Source organism: Hemiscyllium ocellatum, chromosome 15 (genome assembly GCF_020745735.1).
Source record: "Hemiscyllium ocellatum isolate sHemOce1 chromosome 15, sHemOce1.pat.X.cur, whole genome shotgun sequence".
Lineage (NCBI taxonomy): Eukaryota > Metazoa > Chordata > Chondrichthyes > Orectolobiformes > Hemiscylliidae > Hemiscyllium > Hemiscyllium ocellatum.
In genome coordinates, this window is record NC_083415.1 from 9876168 (window position 1) to 9900519 (window position 24352).

The 24352-nt window shown below is 40.3% G+C and overlaps 1 protein-coding gene across 2 annotated transcripts in view; it reads left to right on the top strand.

Annotated features, from left to right (window-relative positions):
- LOC132822882 (engulfment and cell motility protein 2) overlaps positions 1-23026 on the top strand; it is a 193511-nt gene extending 170485 nt beyond the window's left edge. For both annotated transcript variants that reach the window (XM_060836266.1, XM_060836267.1), the window contains 3 exons: positions 7473-7555; positions 9962-10039; positions 19751-23026. In XM_060836266.1, the coding sequence (XP_060692249.1) occupies positions 7473-7555; positions 9962-10039; positions 19751-19951 (362 nt within the window). In that variant the 3' untranslated portion in view covers positions 19952-23026. The remainder of the gene's footprint in view (positions 1-7472; positions 7556-9961; positions 10040-19750) is intronic.
- Positions 23027-24352: the final 1326 nt, after the last annotated feature.

Consider the following 24352-nt stretch of genomic DNA (forward strand, 5'->3'; position numbering starts at 1 on the left):
GAAAGCCTTTGATAAAGTCCCACATAGGAGGTTAGTGAGCAAAATTAGGGCACATGGTATGAGGGGCAAAATACTGACATGGATTGAAATTTGGTTGGCTGACAGGAAACAAAGAGTCATGATAAACGGCTCCCTTTTAAAATGGCAGGTGGTGACCACTGGTGTGCTGCAGGGATCAGTGCTGGGATCACAACTTTTTACAATGTTCATTAATGATATAGGTGAAGGTATTAAAAGTAATATTAGCAAATTTGCTGATGATACAAAGCTGGGTGGCAGGGTGAAATGTGAGGAGGATGTTAGGAGAATACAGAATGACCTGGACAGGCTAGGTGAGTGGACGGATGCATAGCAAATGCAGTTTGATGTGGATAAATGTGTGGTTATCCACTTTGGTGGCAAGAACAGGAAGGCAGATTACTATCTAAATGGAGTCAAGTTAGGTAAAGGGGCAGTACAACAAGATCTAAGTGTTCTTGTACATCAGTCAATGAAAGCAAGCATGCAGGTACAGCAGGCAGTGAAGAAAGCTAATAGCATGCTGGCCTTCATAACAAGAGGAATTCAGTATTGAAGCAAAGAGGTCCTTCTGCAGCTGTACAGGGCCCTGGTGAGACCGCACCTAGAATATTGTGCGCAGTTTTGGTCTCCAAATTTGAGGAAAGATATTCTGGCTATTGAGGGAGTACAGCATAGGTTCACGAGGTCAATTCCCGGAATGGCGGGACTATCTTACACTGAAAGATTGGAGTGACTGGGCTTGTATACTCTTGAGTTTAGAAGGCTGAGAGGCGATCTGATTGAGACGTAGAAGATTATTAAAGGATTGGACACTCTGGAGGCAGGAAGCATGTTTCCGCTGATGGGTGAGGACACAGTTTAAAAATAAGGGGTAGGCCACTTAGAACAGAGTTGTGAGAAACTTCTTCACCCAGAGAGTGGTGGGTGTATGGAATGCTCTGCCCCAGAGGGCAGTGGAGGCCCAGTCTCTGGATTCATTTAAGAAAGAGTTGAATAGAGCGCTCAAGGGTAGTGGAATCAAGGGTTATGGGGATAGGGAAGGAACAGGATACTGATTGAGGATGATCAGCCATGATCATAATGAATGGTGGTGCTGGCTCGAAGGGCTGAATAGCCTACTCCTGCACCTATTATCTATTGTATCTAATGGGGACTTATCAAGTATAGCCAGTACAGGCATAAAAAAGATTGAAGAGGCCTCTTTTTAAAATCTCATTCAAAAAACAGCACCTTCTGAGAGTGCAGTTCTCCCCCAGTACTGGACTGGTGTATCAGACCCAATATTGTTCTCAAATCTCAAGTGAGACTTGAACCCACAAGCTTCCATCGGAGGCAAGAGTGCCACCAACAGACTATGACTAGGCCCAAGGACATATAGGGGATGAATACTGTACTGAAGTTATAAAATTGACATAGAAAAGGCAGCAAGTGTATATCAAATTAACCATACAAGTGGGATTTTGCATTTAAGTTATATGTTTTGGGAATCGATACCACATGATGGTTGCTATTTCATTCTGTAGAGACTCTGAGTTGGAGCATTTGGAGATTCCCTCCAAGTCCATCCATTTGTTTTCAGGAACATACAAGTGTATCTAAACAGGTAGGTTTGAAAGCAGCAGGGACCTAATGAACCACTCCCAAATTAAAAGTGCAAACGACTGGAGTTTGACTTGAGTATCTTGTTAGGGTATAGGAAAGAGACAAAAGAAACACAGGAGAACATTGAGGTCATATTCTGTTGTAAGATTAAATTGGTGCGGTACTGGCAGAATGTGGTTATGGACAACCTCCATATGGTACAATGAAAGGTTTTCCTTTGATTTTGTGCAGCAATAATCTTATGAAATGAGATAGGTGAGAGGTTGCAGAGCTGTGCAGAAATAAAAATCAACGTCTTTGTAGGAGTTTATAAATGCAAATACGACACATCTGACCTAGATATGAACATTTACTAGAATCAGGAGAGCAACAACACAAAGCTAGTGTACAGGAGTCTAAAGAATGTAATAAAAGTAATGGAATGTTGGCCTTTATTTTCATACAAGGGATAGGAGGAGGAGGAAACAGAGCTTTGGCTGGACCCTATCTGCAATGTTGTGTTCGCTGCCTGAATGTAATTAATCCTGCAACAGATGCTGTGCACATTCAGCAGAATGATTTCCCAGGGCACAAGGGGTTAATTTCAAGTACAGTTGAATTGATTCCATTGAGGTAGTAATCTGCCTTCCTGTTCTTGCCACCAAAGTGGATAACCATACATTTATCCACATTAAACTGCATCTGCCATGCATCTGCCCACTCACCTAACTTGTCCAGGTCACCCTGTAATCTCCTAACATCCTCATCACATTTCACCCTGCCACCCAGCTTTGTATCATCAGCAAATTTGCTAATGTTATTGCTGATAGCATCTTCTATATCATTAACATATACTGTAAAAAGCTGCGGTCCCAGCACGGATCCCTGCGGTGCCCCACTGGTCACTGCCTGCCATTCCGAAATGGAGCCGTTTATCACTACCCTTTGTTTCCTATCAGCCAACCAATTTTCAATCCAATCTAGTATTTTGCCACCAATACCATGCGCCCTAATTTTACTCACTAGCCTCCTGTGTGGGACTTTATCAAAAGCTTTCTGAAAGTCCAGGTACACTACATCTACTGGATCTCCCTCGTCCATCTTCGGAGTTACATCCTTAAAAAAATTCCAGAAGATTAGTCAAGCATGATTTCTCCTTCATAAATCCATGCTGACTCTGACCTATCCTGTTACTACTATCCAGATGTGCCGTGATGTCATCCTTTATAATAGACTCCAGCATCTTTTCCACCACTGAGGTCAGACTAACTGGTCTATAATTTCCTGTTTTCTCTCTCCCACCTTTCTTAAAAAGTGGTATAACATTAGCCACCCTCCAATCATCAGGAACCAACCCCAAATCTATCGAACTCTGGAAAATAATCACCAACGCATCCACGATTTCCCGAGCCATCTCCTTCAGTACCCTGGATATACACCATCAGGCCCCAGAGACTTATCAACCTTCAGACCTAACAGTCTCTCCAACACCAAATCCTGGCACATATAGATTCCCTTAAGTACAGGTCCTTCAGCCACTGTTACCTCAGGGAGATTGCTTGTGTCTTCCCCAGTGAACACAGATCTGAAGTACCCATTTAATTCTTCTGCCGTTTCTTTGTTCCCCGTAATATATTCCCCTGTTTCTGTCTTCAAGGGCCCAATTTTAGTCCTAACCATTTTTTTGCCTTGCACATACTTAAAAAAGCTTTTACTATCCTCCTTTATATTTTTGGCCAGTTTACCTTCGTACCTCATTTTTCCTTTGCATATTTCCTTCTTAGTAATCCTCTGTTGCTCTTTAAAAGCTTCCCAGTCCTCATTTTTCCCACTTATCTTTGCTATGTTATACTTTTTCTCTTTTAACTTTATATGTTTCTTAACTTCCCTCGTCAGCCACGGCCGCCCATGCCTCCTCCTGGGATCTTTCTTCCTTTTAGGAATGAACTGATCTTGCATCTTCTGCATTATACACAGAAATATCCGCCATTGTTTCTCCACAGTCATCCCTACTAAGGTATTGCACCATTGAACTTTGGCCAGCTCCTCCCTCATAGCTCCATAGTTCCCTTTATTCAACAGAAGTACTGTCACTTCTGACTGTACCTTCTCCCCCTCAAATTGCAGATTGAAGCTTAATGTTTTATGGTCACTATTTCCCAATGGCTCCTTCACTTCGAGGTCTCTGACCAATTCTGGTTCATTACACAATACTAGATCCAGAATTGCCTTCTCCCTGGTCGGCTCCAGCACCAGCTGCTCTAAGAATCCATCTCTGAGGCACTCCACAAAGTCTCTTTCTTGAGGTCCAATACCATCCTGATTCTCCTAGTCTACCTGCAAGTTAAAATCCTCCATAACATCTGTAGTAACATCTTTACCACAGGCCAATTTCAGCTCTTGATTCATCTTACATCCGACATCCAGACTACTGTTTGGGGGCCTGTAGATGACTCCCAAGAGGGTCTTTTTACCCTTAGTATTTCGCAGCTCTATCCACACTGACTCTACATCCCCTGACTCTAGGTCCCCCCACGCAAGGGACTGAATATCCTCCCTTACCAACAAGGCCACCCCACCCCCTCTGCCCGTCAGTCTGTCCTTATGATAGCATGTGTAGCCTTGAATATTCATTTCCCAGGCCCTGTCCACTTGAACCACGTCTCAGTTATCCCCACAATATCGTATCTGCCAGTTTCCAAAAGAGCCTCAAGTTCATCCATCTTATTTCTAATGCTTCGTGCATTCATGTATAGTATTTTTAATTTGTTACCTCTCTCACCCTTCCCATCAACCCCTATTTCACTCCATCTTACAGCATGATCCCTTTCTGAGTTTTCTGCCTCATTGATACAGTTGTCTTTCTTGACTTCTCTTGTTCTAACTTTCCCTTCAATTTCCTTTTTAAACATCCAGCTTGTCCCCTCCCGCCCGCTACTTAGTTTAAATGTAGCGGTGTTGCAGTAGAAAACCTGCCTGCCAGAATGCTGGTCCCTAACCTTTTAAGGTGCAAACCGTCTCTCTTGTAGAATTTATGCTTACCACAAAATATACCCCAGTGATCCAAGAACTTAAATCCTTGCTTCCTGCACGGGTTCCCCAATCACACATTCAAGTCCATTATCTCCCTGTTTCTGGCCACACCAGCCCGAGGAACTGGAAGCAAACCGGAGATAACCACCTTGGACGTCCTGCTTTTCAGCCTTCTTCCTAGTTCTCCAAAGTCCCGCTGTAGTATGTTCCTCCTCTTCTTCCCGACAGCATTTGTGCCAACATGTTCCACCACCTCTGGCTCTTTACCCTCGTCCTTGAGGATTTCCCGCACTCTATCCACAATGTCTTTCACCCTGGTACCAGGAAGGCAACACACCATCCTTAAATCCTGTCTGCTGCCACAAAAACCCCGGTCAGTTCCTCTCACAATGGAGTCCCCTATTACCATGGCTCTGTGCGACGTCTGACTCTTCCGCTCTGCCTCTGCGCCAACTTTTGATTGACAGACCTGGCCGCCTTGCGAACTGGCAGTGTCATCGGGCTCTACTGTTTCCAAAAGCTTCAACTTGTTCCTGACAGGTACTTCTCCCGGGGTCTCTTGCACCTGTGTCCTCTCTGCCTTCCTCATCGTCTGCTCTCTTCTGCTCTCTTCTGGCATGATTGGTGTAATAACCTCGCTAAAGGTCTTGTCCAGAAAGATCTCGTTCTCTCGGATGAGCCTAAGGTCCTCGAATTCTTTCATCAGCGCTGCAATATGCTCGGTCAATAGCTGAACGTGCACACCAGAGTCGTTGACCTCCCACATCAAGCACGTAGCGCACTGAACCAGCTGGGCAGTCATGTCTTCACCCTCTTCAACTGTGGCAAAATCATTTCACTCAACCTCCTTGTCAAAGACTCCTGAGCTGAAGCCTCACTCTTCGATCTAAACTTCCTTAGACCCTCTTTTTGTGGAAAGTCTGTGGACTCTTAATTTAGGTTAGAGGAGGAGGGAGGGTGGGAGACCCTACTTTGTTTAGAACACACCCACTCAAATAGCAATCACTTACCTTCCCGACCAGCTTTGCGCTCCGCCTGAACTTCCGCCCAGCTCCCGCCGCGCTCTGCTGCAAATCACCTTGAAGCATCCTGAGGTTGTGAAATGTGCTGTTTAATTGTAAGTCTTAATTTGTGCAAGTGGAGATTAGGTTTTGTATGTGGTGCAAATATAGGAACGATAACAGGAAGAAGCTTTTGATAACAGGAAGAAGCTATTTCTATTCCATTCCTTCTAAGTTTTAAATGCCTACTTAAGCCCCTCTTCCCCTCCACATTCTCTTCACAAGTTCCTGTGTTAGTCTCCTGCTATAATTCTTTGATTGAGACTCCTTTGGAATTCTTCATCTGCTGCCATTGTCATTTACCTCTTTCTACTGTCCTACTAGCTACTGGCTTTTGAACTCCAAGTTTGCTGCATCAAGCCCCATTTGCATTTTATCCCGTAGCTAGGATAGCTAACCTATCAGTAACAAATGTGACTGGAACATCTCACTGATTCTGTCCATTCTGTTTTCTTTGGTTGTCCACATGATTAAATTTTCCAAGACATTTTGGGCATCTTAGAGTCCCCTTCAATAGCACCAAATTCATGAACTCTACCACCCAGAACAGGGATGGGGAACCTTTCTTCCATTAGAGGCCAGTGACAGGTGGATAAAACTCGTCATGGGCTGCACACTGGATAAAGCAACTTTATTTCCTTTCCAAGAGAGAGAATCAAAGTTCTCAACTTATCTGATGTTTTAATATGTGGCTGAGGTTATTCTGCCTTCTAAGTCACCTGGCAGTGAAGATGTTGCTAACCTCAATTGTTGTTCCAAATTATTGTGGGTTTTTATCTGGAATTACACAGGCTGTTTGACAGAGTTTTTGCAATGGTATGTACTACCAAACAGCAATTCATTTCTCGATGTGTCTTTCCTCAGGTCTGGAAATAAGTGACACCTATATGACATCTGTAGAATTCAATCTGAGGCAGTTTTACTGTGTTTTTAATCTATAAGGTCAATGCTGACTTGCAGTTCTATAATTTCATGTTGAAGGTTTTTGGGTACATCAGCTTCAATATTGAACAGCGTGCAAATATATTTAATTCCCAGTACAGACCTGTGCTGGTGTTTTCACATGGTGTCTCATGAGACTGTCGATGGGTTCAAGGTTTTCAGGTTGTTCTCTGATGTCTTTCTCTGGCGGTGATTCCAGTATACTCCGGCTCTCCCCCATGATGGTGCAGTGCTGCTGGGGTTCAATGCTTCCTTTGGTCCAAGATCTTGTCAAAGGCCAGCAAGCCAGATTCAATGTAGCAATGGCTGGATTTGGCCCCCAGGTTAGTGATTGCTCACCCCGACCTAGAAGGTCAAGAGTGTCCATCTAACTCAGAATTGCAATGCCGTTACCTTGCTTTTGCTGGGGAAGATTCGATGAACTCCTTTCCTAACAGCACTCTGGGTGTAGCTACAGTTCAAGGAGGCAGCACTAACTTCTGTGGGGCAGTTGGGCGATGGACAACAGAAGTTTGCCAAGCTGGCAATGCTCGCATCCTGTGAAATTGTTTAGAAAGAAACCCACTCTGAAGAGCCAGAACACTTTAATTGTAAAGACCCCATCTTGCGCTATCATGTGATGACAATATAACTATTGATTTTAAATGGTAACTACAATTAAGACAAGTAATGTTGAATTCCAGCATCTGGAGCAGCCTGAAGTTTGTAATATTTACAATACATTCTGCTTTCCCCAGTACATCGGTGACATGTACTCTGCAATCATTTTCGTCTCCAAGCACACAAATTCTTCTTAACAGTAATTATTCATCTGCTTCTCTTTTCTTTCTTTAGTTCCTGTTGTAGATATCAAAGCAGTGGTAACTGGGAAGGACTGCCCTCACATGAGAGAAAAGAGCGCCCTGAAACAAAACAAGGTACAGCTTAATTCTTGATATGTGTGTATCTGTGCATTTGTTATAGAGATAGAAAGGAACATAACAATTATTAAACAAAATGAATGAAGAAGAGTCATCTGATTAACCCAAAATCTCATGGATTTTTGACTAATGAGAACACATGATCTCAAATAATCAGTTCAAATCAAACTCCAATAAAAATCAAAGACAACCCAACTTTGGCTAAGTTGCCTATTCTTTGAATGCACTCCACATGGGTCATTTTTCAAATTAGTCATAATGTATCCAAAATGTTATTTCCTGTGGCTCAGTAAGTAGTATTCTTGCCTCTGAATCACAAGGTCATGGTTTGAAATTCCAGAACAGAGGCTTGAGCACAAAGTCTAAGCTGGCAATCCAAAATAGTACTGTAAGAGTGCTTCCCTGTCAGAGGAGCCATCTTTCAGGCGAGATATTAAACCGAGGCCCAATTGCTTTCTGAGGTGAATGTAATGGATCCTGTGATGTTGTTTCAATGAAGGTGCTTTATTCCTTGTGTTCCAGCCAATATTTATCTCTCAATCAACATTACAAAGATAATTTATCTGGTAATTATCACATTACTGTTTGCTATGTACACATTTCTTGATGTGTTTCCTATGTTACAACAGTAACCATTACTTCAAAAAATACCTTATTGGCTGTAAAGCACTTTCGGATGCCTTGAGGCCAAGAAAGGTGTTATAGAAATGAAAGTCTCCTTTTCCTTGCTTCCTTCATATCTTGTCTCTTCTTGTCTTTGAATAAAATAGTACTAACAGCTTTCCACTGTCACCCTTTGGAAACTGTTCAATACCTTCCAATTGACTGAACAGCTATTTTCACAGATTAGTTTTCAAATCCAAACCCCGTGAGGACTCCTTCCCCTATCTTTTGTGGTTTTACTGGATGAGGTGAAGCAGCTCTTTGTGGTCTATATGAATCTCATACCTTTAAAATCCAAGAAACTATAACTATAACACGTCCCTGCCTCCTCTTCCCAATGAAAGTATGTCTAATTTATGTAATCGTTCCTCGGGATCCAGTGCCTCCATCCTATCAGTTGTTCTGGTTACTCTCTTCTGTATTCTATCAATAACGGCATTATGCTTCCTGTACCATTGTGACAGAACTCTACACTGTATCCCAACTGCAGTTGCATCAATGGTTTACAGAGTGGCAGAATTACCACATACTTCAGCTGAATTTTGACTGTATCAATTGATCTCAGTAAATTGTCAATCAAGACCCTCGGATCTTTTTCATTTTCCATATACATTATTTTCATCTTTGTGTGTATGTGCATTTACAATGTGAATCTATAACGTATGTGTGCGCATAACCGTATGTATTAATTTGTAATATACAGGTCTGTGAAAATTTCATATGCAAAGGTTTTAGTGGAGATTTGACTGTAAAAAGACTGAACTTTACTTCTGCCACAGTTTCTAAATACACAGTTTCAAGGGTCCTTGTGTGACATCTGTGATTAAAAAAAAAGGTCATACAATATTGTCATTTTAAAACATTATTGTCTTGAAAAGAGCAGTACATGGATTTTGGTTATTGTTTTTTTTTAAAAGGTCACTGTAATTTATGGACCAGTTATCTAAATCCAACACTGCTCAGACTCCCTGGTGTTAATCGAGAGATGTTCATACTGTTGAGATTATGACTGGTAGAGTAAACATATTTAAGGCTATTTGTTTTGTTTTCAATTAAGATAATCTTTGATTTTTCTTAAGTTCAGAAACAAGTTTTATTTTCCTTTCCTGGTAAGAGGTTTTCAGTTCAGTTTGAGGAAGCCAGTGACTCCAAGGGAAGTGATAGTTTATAAAGCTTTCAGGCCAGGAGAGTTCGAATAGAACTCTCCAAGTTATTAAAATTGAGAAACTGAAAGTCTTCAGATTGGTGTAAAATTAATTAATCATGAATCATTAACTGGTATCTCAATATTTTTAAAAATTGTCTTTGATATTGATTCTCTATTCAGTTTGATTTGTTTTTCTTCCTTGTTGAAGTATACCTGCAGCCGTATGTGAATGCATTTCAGTGACTAACTAACTGCAAACCTTTCTTTTAAATCTATCAATCCAGGTTTCATTCTGTGATCTGATTTGCCCAGTAATACCATCAGTTTGGATCATAATGTACTATTTTTAAATAGCTTGTGAACCTTCTAGAGGATAACCAATACAGCTTTGCATTCTGTGTGTAATGTAATAAGGACTTAAAGTCTGATATTGTAATTGGAATGTGTTAGTTTGTAGAAAATGTACATCAGAGAAACTGAGATCCATAATATATCCTATGTGAGCATCATAGGACAGCTACTACAGATATTGTAAATGAAAACTACCTAATTTCTGTATTTTGTATTGAATGTTGTCTTTATTATTTTCACAGGAAGTTCAAGAGTTGGCTTTCTCAATCCTTCATGATCCTGATGAGGCCCTAAACTTTATTGCCCCTAACAAATACGAGGTAAATTATCACTGGAATACTGCTGACAAAGGCAGATTTTGTCTTGCATACGTGAGGACAATTCACAAGAAAGCAATGTAAAGGAAATGAATGTTAATGCTGTATGAAGGAAGAGTTGCCAAATGGACTCTGGTTGGTAGAAGAGATTGCCGTGGAGAATTCTGGACTCCCTTGCTCTGGGGAAACAGACCCTGTGTGTTCATCGATCCATGTTGCTTATGATTTTATAAACCTCTATAAGGTCACCCCTCAGCCTCCAACGCTCCAAGGAAAAAAGCCCCAGTCTATTCAGCCTTTCCCTATCATTCAACCCTCCAACCCTGGCAATATTCTTGTAAATCCTTTCATGTTTAACAACATTTTTCCCATAGTAGGGAGACCAGAATTTAATGCAGTATTCCAAAAGTGGACTCATCAGTGTCTTGTACATCCAGAACATGGTGTCCCATCTCAACGCCTTGTTTACCTGTGACTCCACTTTCAAGGAACTATGCACCTGCACCCCTAGGTCTCTTTGAGTTGCATCCTATGGGATAGTGGTTACCCTGAACAGATCGTTTCTCATTTTCTATTGTGCAATGATGAATGGATTTGAGAATGTCACTTTGGTCCAGAGAAGTGCACAGTTTAGCCTAGATTACTCTGGAAGCGTAAAACGTTTAAGCAGTAGGTGAAGCCAGCTGTTTCATATTGCTGTTCTGCAGTAGTATCATTATGAGAAAACTGCCATAAAGCCATAAAAATGTTCTGCCTTTCACAGATGAGTGCTGTCTATATGCATTTCACCTGGAATGATGCCAGGTGTGTAGGCCATACTTCCCTAAGAACGGCAGATTGTGTCAAATAGCATATGTCTTCAGCTCATCACAACAGGAAAGATATTGATTGTATCCAATCAACAAAAACACTTTGTCCAACATTTGATATGATTCTGTGTTTTTGTTCTTAATTCATTGATGGAACTTGGGCATCGCTGGCTGGTCAGCATTTTTGCTTATCCCTTGCTGCCATTGAGAAGGTGGTGGTGAGCTGCCTCCTTGAACCACTGCAGCCCACGTGCTGTCGATAGACCCACAATGCCGTTAAGGAGGGAATTCCAGGATTTTGACTGAATGACAGTGAAGGACTGGCAATATATTTCCAAGCCAGGAATGATGAGTGGCTTGTGGGGATACTTGAAGGTGGTGGTGTTACCATGTATCTGCAGCCCTTGTCCTTCTAGATGGAATTGTCAAAGGATCTTTGGTGAATTTCTGCAGTGGATCTTGTAAATGGTAGCAGTGTGTACTGAGTTTCAGTGTGGAGGAAATGGATGTGGTCCCAATCAAGTGGTCTGCTTGGTCCTGGATGATGTCAACCTTCTTCAGTGTTGTTGGAGCTGCACTCATCCAGACAAGCAGACAGTATTTAATCACACTCCTGACTTATGCCTTGTAGATGGTGGACAGTTTCTGGGGACTCAGGAAATGAATTACACATCTCAGTATTCCTAACTTCTGATCTGCTCTTGTAGCCACTATGTTTAGTGACAAATCCAGTTGATTTTCTGGTCAATGGTAACCCAGGATGTTGACAGTGGGAGATTCAGTGATGGTAACACCATTGAATGTCATGGGACAGTGGTTAGTTTATCAGTTATTGGAGGTGATTATTGCCTGGTATTTGTGTGGCGTATATGTTACTTGCCACTTTTTAGCCCAAGCCTGGATATTTTCCAGACCTTGTTGCATTTGACCATCAACTGCTTCAGTGTCTCAGGAGTTGCAAATAAGGCTGGACATTATGCAACCATCGGTGAACATTCCAGTTTCTAACCTTATGATGGAGGAAATCTCATTAATGAAGCAGTTGAAGATGATTGGGCCTAGGACACCATACTGAGAAACACTTGCAGAGATGTCCTGGACTGATCTCCAACAACTCGGTCATCTTCCTATGTACCAGAATGACTCCAACAGCAGACCATTTTCCCCCAGTTATGCATTGATTTCAAGTTTGCTGCAGCTCCTTGATGCCACATTCGATTAAATGTTCTTTTGTCCATGTTTGAACCAATGAGATCAGAAGCCAAGTGTCCCTGGCAGAACCCAAACTGGGTTTTATTGAGCAAGTTATTGCTGAGCAGGTGTTACTGTTAATGACACCTTGCATCACTTTACTGTTGACCAAGATTAGACTGATGGAGTGGTAATTGGCTGGACTGGATTTGTCCTGTTTTTTATATACAGGACATACTGGGGCAATTTTCCACATTGTTGGGTAGATGCCAGTGTTGTAAATATACTGGAAGAGCTTGGCTAGGGAAGTGGCAAGTTCTGGAGCATAAGTCTCCAGTACTATTGCTGGAACATTGTCAGGGTCCATACCCTGTGCCCCCAATAGTTTCTTGATGTCACGTAGAGTGAATCGAATTTGCTGAAGACTGGTACCTGTAATGTTGGGGACCAGGGTGGATCATCTATTTGGCACTCCTGGACAAAGATGGCTGTGAATGCTTCAGCCTTATCTTTTGCACTGATGTGTTGAGATCTTGCATCAGTTCGAGTAGGGATATTTATGGAACCTCCTTCTCCAATGAGTTGTTTAATTGTACACCATCTTTCATGACTAGATGTACTAGGACTGCAGAACTTAGGTCTGATCTGTTGGTTATGGAATTGTTTAGGTCTGCCTACCATTTGGTGCTGTGCTGTTTGACATGTAAGCAATATATGTCAGTATTTAAACTGTGGAAAGAAACCTCAACCTCTCGTGTTATGTGATTACCTATTACCCCCTGTCTCCAGGGCAACTTGTGCTGTGCTCTGGGGGGATTCTTTCTCAAACTGTTGATGGACCACCAATGATCAGTCTTTTGTTGCACCATGACCTTTCGAAAAAAAACTCTAAATGTGGCACCTCGTCATCCAGCCCAGTGTTTCCTGAACTTGCAAGCCCCATTTTGCAGATGTAATAAATATGCATTTTTAAACTGGTTCTTGGGGTGGCGGCACTGTTGGTTGACCTGGTATTTATTACCCACTCCTACTCGTCCTTCAGAGGCAGGGGTGAGCCACCTTCTTGAGTGGTTGCAGTCCCCCCTTGAGGTGTAGGGTTACCCTACATGGTGCCCATTAGGGAGGAAGTTCCAGGACTCTAGCCTGTATTGCTTTACGTTGAAGTGGTGTGTGGCTTGGAGGGGAACTTGCAAATGGTGGTGGTCCAATGCACCCGCTGCCCTTGTTTCCTTACCCCCCAACTCCTGATGAGCAATTTAACAATCCTCCTTAATGCTGATAAACAAACACATGCCCTAAGAAGCCAGGGAGGTAGGGGAACCTCATCTCTTTCACTTGCTTGCTTTCTTGTTTCTTTCCTCATCTGTTTCTCCCTCTCTGTGTCTAGGATGCATGGTGGTTCAGTGGTTAGCACTGCTGTCTCACAGTGCCAGGGTCCCAGGTTCAATTCCAGCCTCAGGTGACCATCTGTGTGGAGTTTGCACATTCTCCCCATGTCTGCGTGGGTTTCCTCCCACAGTCTAAAGATGTGCAAGTCAGGTGAATTGGCTATGGGAAATCGCCCATATTGTTAGGTGCATTAGTCAGAGGGAAATGACTCTGCGTGGGTTCCTCTTCAGAGGGTCATTGTGGAATGATTGGGCTGAAGGGCCTGTTTTTGCACTGTAGGGAATCTAATCTAATTTAATCCTGTTTAGTAGCTTCACCAGGTTAATGCCTCACTTTTAGGTATGCCTGGTGCTGCTCCTGACATGCTCTTCTGCACTCTGCACTGAACCCGGGTGGATCCCCTGGCATAATGGTAATGGTTGGGAGGGGGGAGTAATCCGGGCCATAAGGTTGCAGGGTGTGTTGGATAGAAAATTGATTGGACAATTTTTGAATAATCTTGAGTGTGCAAAGAATTATCTTGACAACTAATTTGGGATTTGTATTCAGGCTTGCTGTGTGGCATTCTTGTTAAATACATATATTAATACCCAGAATCCCTTTCTTTGCACACCGAGAGAACATGGACACCCAGGTTGCCTGATTTAACTCAACAAAATAGGTAACAGCCATTCGTGGTTCACTTGGAAATAGAAAATGCAGTCAAAACAGATCCCACTAATTTTTCAGCAATCCCTCCAAAATTATTGATACTGTGGGTACCAAATATTATTAAAGCTTTACATGGCATTCTGTGACTGCTGAAGACTTAACTCCTGAGCTCCTTCTCAAACTATCTCAACAACTATTCATGTTCTGGTACTTCAGTCTCCCAATTGGTACTGTCCTGCTCTAAATTATCTGTCAGTTAACTGTCAGTCATCATTACCCAGTGCATTTTCCATGGTGCTGCCTCTACCAATCCAAGTCAACTTGTCAACTAATCAGCATTCTCTTCTCATAGACCATAAATGTTGGTTTTCCCTTGACTTGTATTTCTTGCAAATTGTCTTGATGAGTACAAGACAAGCTTAAAGAAAAATCTTCTCTCAGCAATGCTTCCATGAGTACAGATTGAATGACCTCACACTCCCCATCTTTTCCATACAAATCAATGCTTTATAATCTTTTTTTCAAACTGTTGAACTCATTAACTGCTGCTTTGTACCAGTAGGCATTAACATTTGAGATTTGCCTATTCTGCTTCATTCCCTCCAAATTATTGGTTAGAGGGGCAGAAAACAGTGTGTGCACACTCTGAAAAGTGAAGAAAGATAAAGATGTGATTAGGAGTTTCAAATGCAGGAATTACAAAAATAGTGAAACTTGGACTACTGCCAAGGCGATTGTGGGACAGCTAAGTGCTAAGTAGGATAATTGTAATCAATTACTGTTTAAGCAGATGATGTGACATGAATAAAATAGAACCCCTGCAGTTCAATTTGAGCTCAGTTTATACTTGATGAAAAGGCAGAACTTTGAGAAAGAAAAAACTTGCATATATACATAGAATATTTTCAAAGTTTGAAGCTGTCACAAAATGTGATAAATAGTGAGGTGGTTAGCAGGATATTGACTGAAGGGAAATGGGTAGATATTTAGCTGACACAATTTAAAGCAAAGATCTGTAAAGCAATGCATTATTGCCAGAAAAATGAGAGACAGTATAAATAATGAAGGTTTTATGACTTGGCTGCATAAGAGAAGGTGATACAAATTTAAAAAAGGATCAACAAAGGCCTGAGGCTAACAAGAGGCACATCATTCAGACTTAGAAATTTTTCACCATTGGGTTCAGTGTCACTGGGTCAATATCCTGGAACTCCCTCCCTAATGCATTGTAGAACAGACTGCAGTGGTTCATGAAGGCAGCTCACCTTCACCATTTCATGGCCAATTACAGATGGACGATAAATGCTGGCCCAGCCAGCGACGCCCATATCTCATGAATGAATTTTTTAAAAAATCTTCCCTGACACATTTTTCATGGCAACACCAGTCCAATCAGAGTTCATTTACCAATCAATGAACTTGTCTCTCATGCAGTGTAAATTATTAACAGAAATTGCTGGGAAAACTCAACAGGTCTGGCAGCATCTGTGCAGAGAAAGCAGTTCTCGTTTTGGGTCCAGTGTCCCTTCTTCAGTACTCTATTGTTCCCTGTGAAATTTGGTATCCATGTGTGTGTCCTGATGAGTGCACAATGAAAAGCTCCAAGAAAATGTCTGTGAATTTTTTCAACAACACTCCAGTTCTGTGTTACTGACTGACTGACTATAAATTAAATTGCAATAATTTTAAAGTGGGTACACGAACCACAGACAACAGGCTTTTGAAGGTTACTGGAAATATTTATGATGGTTTTATTTTTGCAAATACATACCAGCTCCTTGCATTTTGATAATTGAGCCATCAAGTATTACAGCTGCAAATGTGTTGCTGGTCAAAGCACAGCAGGCCAGGCAGCATCTCAGGAATAGAGAATTCGACGTTTCGAGCATAAGCCCTTCATCAGGAAACCATCAAGTATTACACCAAGCAAGTTAAACATTTTATAAATTTTTTGTTATTCCTGAGCTACAGTATTGTGTCCAATTGTGTTATCACACTTCAGAAATAAAATAAGGGCTGACAAAAAGAGAATGAAGGGGAGATTAATTAGAAAATATCAGTTTGGAAAGCCTTCAGTTGGAAAGACTGAAAAATATAAAAATTTCCTCTGTACAGTATGTAAGATTAAAGGGAAATTTTAAATAATTTTTAAAATATTTTGAGTTTTAATACACTACCTGGGAAAACCTGTTTACATTGGCAGGTGGGTTGGTAACCAAGAGGACACATATTTTAAGGAAACTGGCAAAACGAACAGTGAAGGTTTAAAAGAATTTTTTATTCAAAAAGTTTTGATCTGGAATGTTACTGCCTGAAAGAGTGGTGAAAGCAAATCTAATAGTAACCTTTGGAAGGAAGTGAGGAAAAAAAATCTGAATTGTGGGGAAGTGAGGAGTGTGATCAGTTGGTGGCTCTTTAGGATCTATCACAGCCATTGTGGATTGAATGCATATGAGGAAAAAGAGTTAAGGATTTTGGCAAAAGCTGTCTACACACTCAAACAGCAGTGATAAAGAAATGAAATTCATAAATGTGGAGAGTGGAGAAGCCTTTTTCCAAAATTACAGACTGACACATTCAGCCTGTATTATGTATGCTTGTAGCTCTGAAGTGAGGTACATAAACAGCCGGAGATGCAACTGTGCAGATGAGGAGGAGGTGGACTATAACTGGCCATTTGCATTTTTTAAAAATATCACTCCTGCAATCTGGTGCCATTCATAAACTGCTCAAGTTCACTTTCCATCTTTTGTGATTCATGATATCCATAGATTACTACCTTGCAGTTTATTCTGGCCATCCTATAATTTTGTCATTTCGAGAGGGACAATCTTTAATTTTCACAAGGACTAGGGGAAGCCCAAATATCTCATGTTCTAAAAGTAGTGAATTTCTTGAGTTTTTGAGCATGCTTTCTGGAACAAATGTTGTCTTGAACCATAAAGGAGAGCAGGCTTTCTTTTTAGATTTTGAGGTAATAGATGAACCTCAGTTAATAATGTAAAGGTATGGAAAGAGCTATAAATAGTCAGCGTAACTTCTCTGAATTCACTGTTGGGTTTGAGTGGGAGAAGGATGAGTCAGGATTAAGGTGTGAACTTTGCAGAAGTCAGATGTTGGTGGGATGAAGTGTAAATTAACCAGTTGAATTGAAAGAACTATTAACAGATACTTATACAGATGTATTGTTCCTCCACTGGGAGATGTTCAAAGTATTTAGTAAAATGCAATTTTGAAATGCCTTCAAAGAGCCAAAGTTCTACTCTGTAATTAAACAAATTGCTTAGCAAAGGAAGTGAGAGATGGTACAGACTATAATAGAAGTCATTACAAAGGCAAAGAACAGTAGAGATCCCACAGACTGGAATAGATATAAATGCGGCAAAGGGAGATAATGAAAACTGCAGAATAGTTCACAAATTGTCTCCATAAAAATTGGTCAATCACATCATACTGTTTTAAAGATGAAAGAGATTAACTAGAAAATAATGGGTCTATTGGTTTAATACCCATTGTAGATAAGTCTGTAAAATGTTTCATCAGGACAATGGTTGGATTTTCAAGTGCCCACAGGATTGAGACATGGTGTACACATGATCTCTCAGTGTTGTCCCTGAGGTAGTCTCAGGATCCTGACCCCTCTCAATCAAATTGAAAGTTTTGAAGGGCTAGAGAGAGAATAGGGATCCTGCTGGCCACCAATTCACTGCCCATTAAGCTCCATCTAATGGCTACTTTCTTCCCCATTGCTGCTGACCCTTTAAGGAGCGCTTTGCTCAATTTGGGAAGGCAGCAGCAGCCTCCAACATGACTGCCACCTGCCTTTACCACTCATGCCAGCCAGGTCATTCCTGCCTTCGAGAGGAGCTCAACACTACTATTTCAGTGTCAGGCTTGTCTCCTCCCCAGTTAGGACATTTATCATTCAAGCTTGCCTCAGCAATTTACTTGCAGTCGTGTGCACAATTTAATATTAATAGTCCTTAACCCGAAGGAAGTACTGCCACACTCAGTAATTTCAATATATTTCCAATTAATCTAATCATATTACTGAACAACAAAGAGATGGTCAGACTTATGGTCAGCCCCCTACATAGTTTCATATTGTTACCAGACTTTCTTATTTCCCTGTAATGATAATGGCTGCTTTTACTGTCTGAGACTGGTTTGAATCTTTTCTTCTATTGCTTTTAGTGATTTTTTTTGTCTATATAGGTGGATATATTACTACTTCGGATTCTATGTCAATGATTATTTGCAGAATCTTAACTAAAACCTACTATTTGTCTTGTAACAGATTGATTAAATAGTTTGAGAGATTTGCTAATTGAATGTCATCTATGTCTTGTGTATTAACAACTACAGCTGGACATTCCATCTCAGTCCTGTAACCTTGAGTCTGCAGAACTACTATTGTTCTACTTTTGAAGACTACATTAAGCAAATATTTTCCCAAGGTCTCTAACTACTGTCAGCCATGTTCTGTTGTATTAGCTGTGGGCAGCCTCAGCCATTGTGTGCTGCTCAGTCATGGGGAGCCCTAACAGAGAGGAACATTCAAGGTTTTGAAGAGGAGATCAGGATAATGTGGCGAACACCTCTATTGTTAACGAGGGGAAGATGATTGTAAGACCTTTGAAAGCACCTTACAGATGACTACATTTGCCCACTTTCTGTACTTATTGGGAAAACAGTCTATGCATGACGTGTCATTCCTTTAAAAAATAATAGACCAAAATATCAGGTAGGGCACTCGTTATTTCCATGTATACAAGGCTGATGAATGATGCTCACACCAGTGAGTTCCCATTTTAAAATCAACTTTTATAAACCAACTGACCCTAATCCCAAATGAAAGTTTTAAAACATTAAATACTCAGGGAAATTGCAGACAATACTACAAAGTCACATGTATTCAGATAAACATGCTCAATAAACATATATACTTTTCATCAAGGATGAATGGAGATCAGATTAACTTGCAATAAGACAGTTGAAGCAAGCTTGATTTTCTAGTGCTGTAATCTTCATTTTTATAATGTCTTCTGTGATGTAACCTCTAGTTGAAAATTGTACTTCATAATGAAAGATAAAGAAAGGTTTGTAAATAATATGATCTCTCCATACCCCAAAACACATGATAGCCGAGAAAGTACTTTAGGAGTGGTCACCATTTAAATGCAGGAAACGTGGTAGCTGGTTCGACTACAGCAAGGTCCCATCAACAACACTAAGCAAATGCAGACAATCTGTTTTAGTGATATAGTGATGTCGGTTGAGGTGAAAATTTGCTTGGACACTTCTACTCTAGTTTGCAATAATGCTGACCTAAAAGCACTTCAGATTAGCATCTAGTTCAAAGGACAGAACCTCTGATAATGTACAGCTCTTCTGGTTTGTTTAACCAGGTTCTTCAGTTGGGAATGTTGGAATATTACCTTAAACATTTGAACTTAATTGTTTTGTTCATTCAGGGTGGAAGTGGGGCTTGATGAAAGATTTTGGGGTAGTTTATTTTAGAGTCTTGCCCCACACATGAATCCTTAGGAAGAGACCATGATAGCACAAACTGCATGTGAGATGAGAGTAGCACAGGGATGACTGTCTCAAAATGTGTCGTCCCCTTAGCTCAAACCTTCCAGATTCCTAAATATACCATTTATATTCCCTTTAGTACTGTATCTGGACTGATGGACTGAACGCCCTGCTGGGAAAAGAGATGACAAGCGAACTGACGAAGAACGACCTGGATACTTTGCTAAGTATGGAAATGAAACTCCGCCTGTTAGACCTGGAGAATATCCAAATCCCTGAGACACCACCTCCTATTCCCAAAGAACCCAGCAGCTATGACTTTGTGTATCATTACGGCTGAGCAGTGAGATGACCAGCAACTTGAAAGCACAAAAAAAAGGAAAAAAAACACAGCAACGTTCTGTGAACAAACATAACAACCTGTTCAACCAGCTCTCGAAAATAAATTGCCTTCATTGAGTACAGCGCTGTTAAGTAGCGGGAAGACACAAAAGGCCAAACATGCTATTTCCACTCTGTTCTGAGGAAGCTGGAGGTTCAAGACAGACCTTGGGCCCTTTAGAAAGAATTCTGTATTTAATATTTTAGACAGGTTTAAGAATTTGGATAATGTGATTTGCTACAGTGACGTTTGTATGATGATTAATAATTTATTAGTGTTCTAGTAGGCCAAACTGCTTATGTAGACTTTTCACTGTATGCAAATAATCCTCCATCCAATATTATTCAATCCTGTTGTTCCATTACTGGATAATGGATTGTGTTTGTATAATCTAGTCTGTATATAGTGTGTGTGAATGTCACAGAATATGTACACAAGGCGAGTTTCCTTTAGATTCTGATATTTGGGAGTGCCTTTGCGCTGTCATCTGGGAATACTTTCTACTTGTTTTGTAAGCTCTAACTTTGAGTGGTGAATAATTTTGATGGAAATGTATGAACTATTATTCTCTTTAATCAGTTTATTCTCCTCCTCTGAATCTCTGCTGCAATACCATTCTGGACCTTGCAGCCATGAAGTGAGGTGCAGAAACAGCTGGAGAGGCAACTCTGCAAATGAGGAGGAGTTTTTTTATAAATACCACTTCTGAAATCCAGTGCCATTCATAAACTGCTCAAGTTCACTTTTCATCTTTTTCTGATTTAGATTACTTGATTACTGCCTTGCAGCTTATTCTGATCATCCTATGACTTTGTAATTTGGATAGTCCAGGTGCACATATCAGAATGGTGCTGGTAAATCATGGTTGAATAGCATTTGGCCTTTCAAGAATATTGGAGCTCTGGCAAAGGTGCTTAGTATCCTCTGTTTCCCACCTTTGCACCAAAATTTCATTTTTTATTTGAGATCTTCTCACGGGTATTCAACTAAGTAGGTACCTGAATAGGTTAGATTATAGATATTGAATCGAAAGGTACTCAGTTGGTCTTGGTAAGCACACTGAACTGATATACGAATGGACTAGATTACAGACATTGAAATCAAAGGGTACTTGAATAGTGTAGATGAGGACACTGATTTATACAGGAACTCAAAACAACTAGATTATAAAATACTGAAATCAATGGGTCACTTTGTTAAGAAGACCAACTTTGCTTTTGAGCCATGTAATGAGAGAGCTCGAATGTTGCTGTATCTAAGCTATCTATTAATAATGCAAAAGACTTATAAGTTATAGAGCTTCCTTTGCATCCGTAAGTATTATTAACTTTAGGTAACATTATTAGCATGTCATGTTACCATCTTCTCAATAGCAGACTTGTATTTTATTGAATGACCAAAAAAACAGTCTCTTTGCTGATGCACTGGACATGAAGATTTATAAGTAGCTGACTTTATACCCTGTTTAATTACGACAAGGCAGAATTTGAACTGTAGGCAACAAATGGCATAATTTACACCCACATCAAAACTTGGTACTGTTGCATCATGCCAGCTGGTTTTATACTTGACTTTATAACTGGCTTTTTCAAAGGGAACACGTGATGAGCTATAAAATATGAGTAATGCATCCAACTCCAGCTTGTCTTACAACTTTTCGTCCATGATTTTCTAACTATGAGAACATGGTGCTTTGGATTTACGGTCTTTGTCGACTGGGGGTTAAGTTTCACTTTCTCCCTTCTAAAGAAATACCAAGTCTTAACAGCAGTTTACACTTGACATGAGGCATTTTATTGAGAAGTATGTTTTTTATATTTACAGTAATTGGATATTTGGGACTGAGTCACAAGCTTTAGAATGCATTTGATACTTCTCAAATACTTGAGATGCCTGCATTAATGTGTTAAATGATACTTAGTTGAGGAACAGATTATAGGGCAGCAAGATACAAGGCAATGTAAGTCATCAAACTAAATTAGGACCTGCAAACCCATCCAAGAACATTTAAATTACACGCTAGGAAGAGGTTTCCATGTAAACAAATACAGGAAATTGTGCCTTTTAAGTAACTGAACTATAAAGTGCATTTTAATTAGACATCATTGTTACATTCTTCCTTCTGAAAAGCATTGGGCATATATTATACACGCGGACTGGATCATTCTCACACCCAAAATAACTGAGCATTAGATTTTAAAACAATTAGTTCTGCCACAGTAAATATGGGCAGTAACATCCTGTGAATTAATGACAATCTGCCAGATGTATTCTTCTAATAAACATAATATTGTAAAAGGGAAAGAGATAAAAAGAGAAACAGCAAGTACCGAAGACAAGATGCTAGAAATCCAGTGTCGAAGTCACTCAATCTGGAAAACACTGTATCAAATATGCGTAAAAATGGATGCTATCTACATCTTCCTCTGTATCCAAGCAATGTAAATTTTACCCTAACAGGTTGTAAGATATGTATAAGAACCAGTTTTAGTTATCTAACTGGTCATTTTTGTGAGATTAAATACAAATTGTCTCTCGTACTTGCTTTTCAAAGAAACAGTTCAACATTTTGAGAAGTAAGTTCACTTTCCCTATGTTGCTGCTTTCCTCTCCCATAATCCCTGATATCTGGAAATTGTAGCATCATCTCCCGTTAATCCATTGTGGGCTGGCTGTGATCGCTTCCGAGCTGTTCGGATCATTTAAAATCTTTACTGATTGGATGGGAAGCCCGAAGAATCCTTTGTAAAGACCTTGTTGAAAATGGAAGCAGTCTCTTCTGGGTGTTGAACATTGTTTTCTAAAATAACCTGGACTCTTGCAGGTATTTGAATCAAAGGGCTCCCAGAGTTTTTAAAGCAAAAATTTGGCATAAAAAAGTTAACAATTTATTACAATCCTTCCATTGTGATATTCCCAGATGAGTAATCTTTACTGTGGTTTATGTATGAAGCTATTTCTAATGTCATTTCGGAGAATATTTGTCTATTGTACTATTAATGGTCAGAATGTTATATTGGCTGATAAGATTAAAAAAAACAGTAACATTTACACAATAAACAAAACAATTCCTGCTGTTTAGATTCTTCATTTTTGTTCATGAAAACTGGGATAACTTGGTAACCCACAGTTTTGCATCAGTGAACTAGTAAAATTGGAATATGATTGTGGCCTATTAGCAAATGTGAAAGTTTCATCGGTCCTAACTGAGTATTTTGCATGGTCATCATTTATAGATGGACAGAATTGGCTTGATGCTTCATGTCACCTTGGAAAAGGTGACCAGTGGTGCCATTCTTTTAATAAGATGGACAATCTGGACACATTCTTGAGAACCTTATTACCACCATCAATCACTCATTGAATGGGTAATGGTTTTTGCCTAGGTTCCCTCTGTCCCCATTAAAATCTCAATCCACAAAATCAATAGTTTTAATACTTTGTATTGGTATGTCCATAAGCCACCGCCATCAACATCCCCCCCCCCCCCCGCTTAACTAACTGAAAAACCAGCTTGGCACCCCGAATGTAAGTGCACTTATAATGGGATCAATTGTACACTAGGCATCCAGACATTCTAGTGTACAGGTTTGAGTACAAGATAATTGCAGATGAGAAGGGTCATCTCAGCCCATTCACATAGAAAGCCAACAATTAAATTGTTGTTGAAACGTAAATTGCTGGGAAAACCCATCAGATCATAGAATTATTGAATGCTGTTGTGAAGAAGGGCCACTGGACTGTTTCTCTGTCCACAAATACAGCCAGACATGCTGAGTTTCTTTAGCAATTATCATTTTTGTTTCAGATCTTCAGCATCCAGTTTTGATTAAATTGTTTGAACTAATCTTAAATGACTCTTTAAATGTCAAAGTCATCAAGAGTTAAAGTTTATTTGGGAGAGAGAAAGTATTTATTGGCTATCCCAAGTTGTCCATGAGGAGGGTGGTGAGCCGCCTTCTTGAACCACTGGAGGCCACCTGCTGTAGGTTGACCCACCTAAGAAGGGAATTCCAAGATTTTGACCCAGCAACAGTAAAGGAGCGGTGATAGTGATTGGCTCTATAATTCTTGAGTTTGGAAGAATGAGATCAGAGCTAACTGAAACATAGAAGATTCCGACCATGTTTAACAGGGTAGATTTCCAGGACAGGGTCTGGACCATGGGGGCGCAATCCTCAGGACAGGTGACTGATCACTCAGGACTGAGATAAGAAACTTCATCACTTGGAGGGTTGTGAATCTTTGGAATACTGTACATTAGAAGAGGATGGATATTCCATCATTGGATATATTTAACGCTGAAATGGACAGATGTTTAGTTTCTCAGGGAATTGAAGAATATGAGGAAAAGGCAGT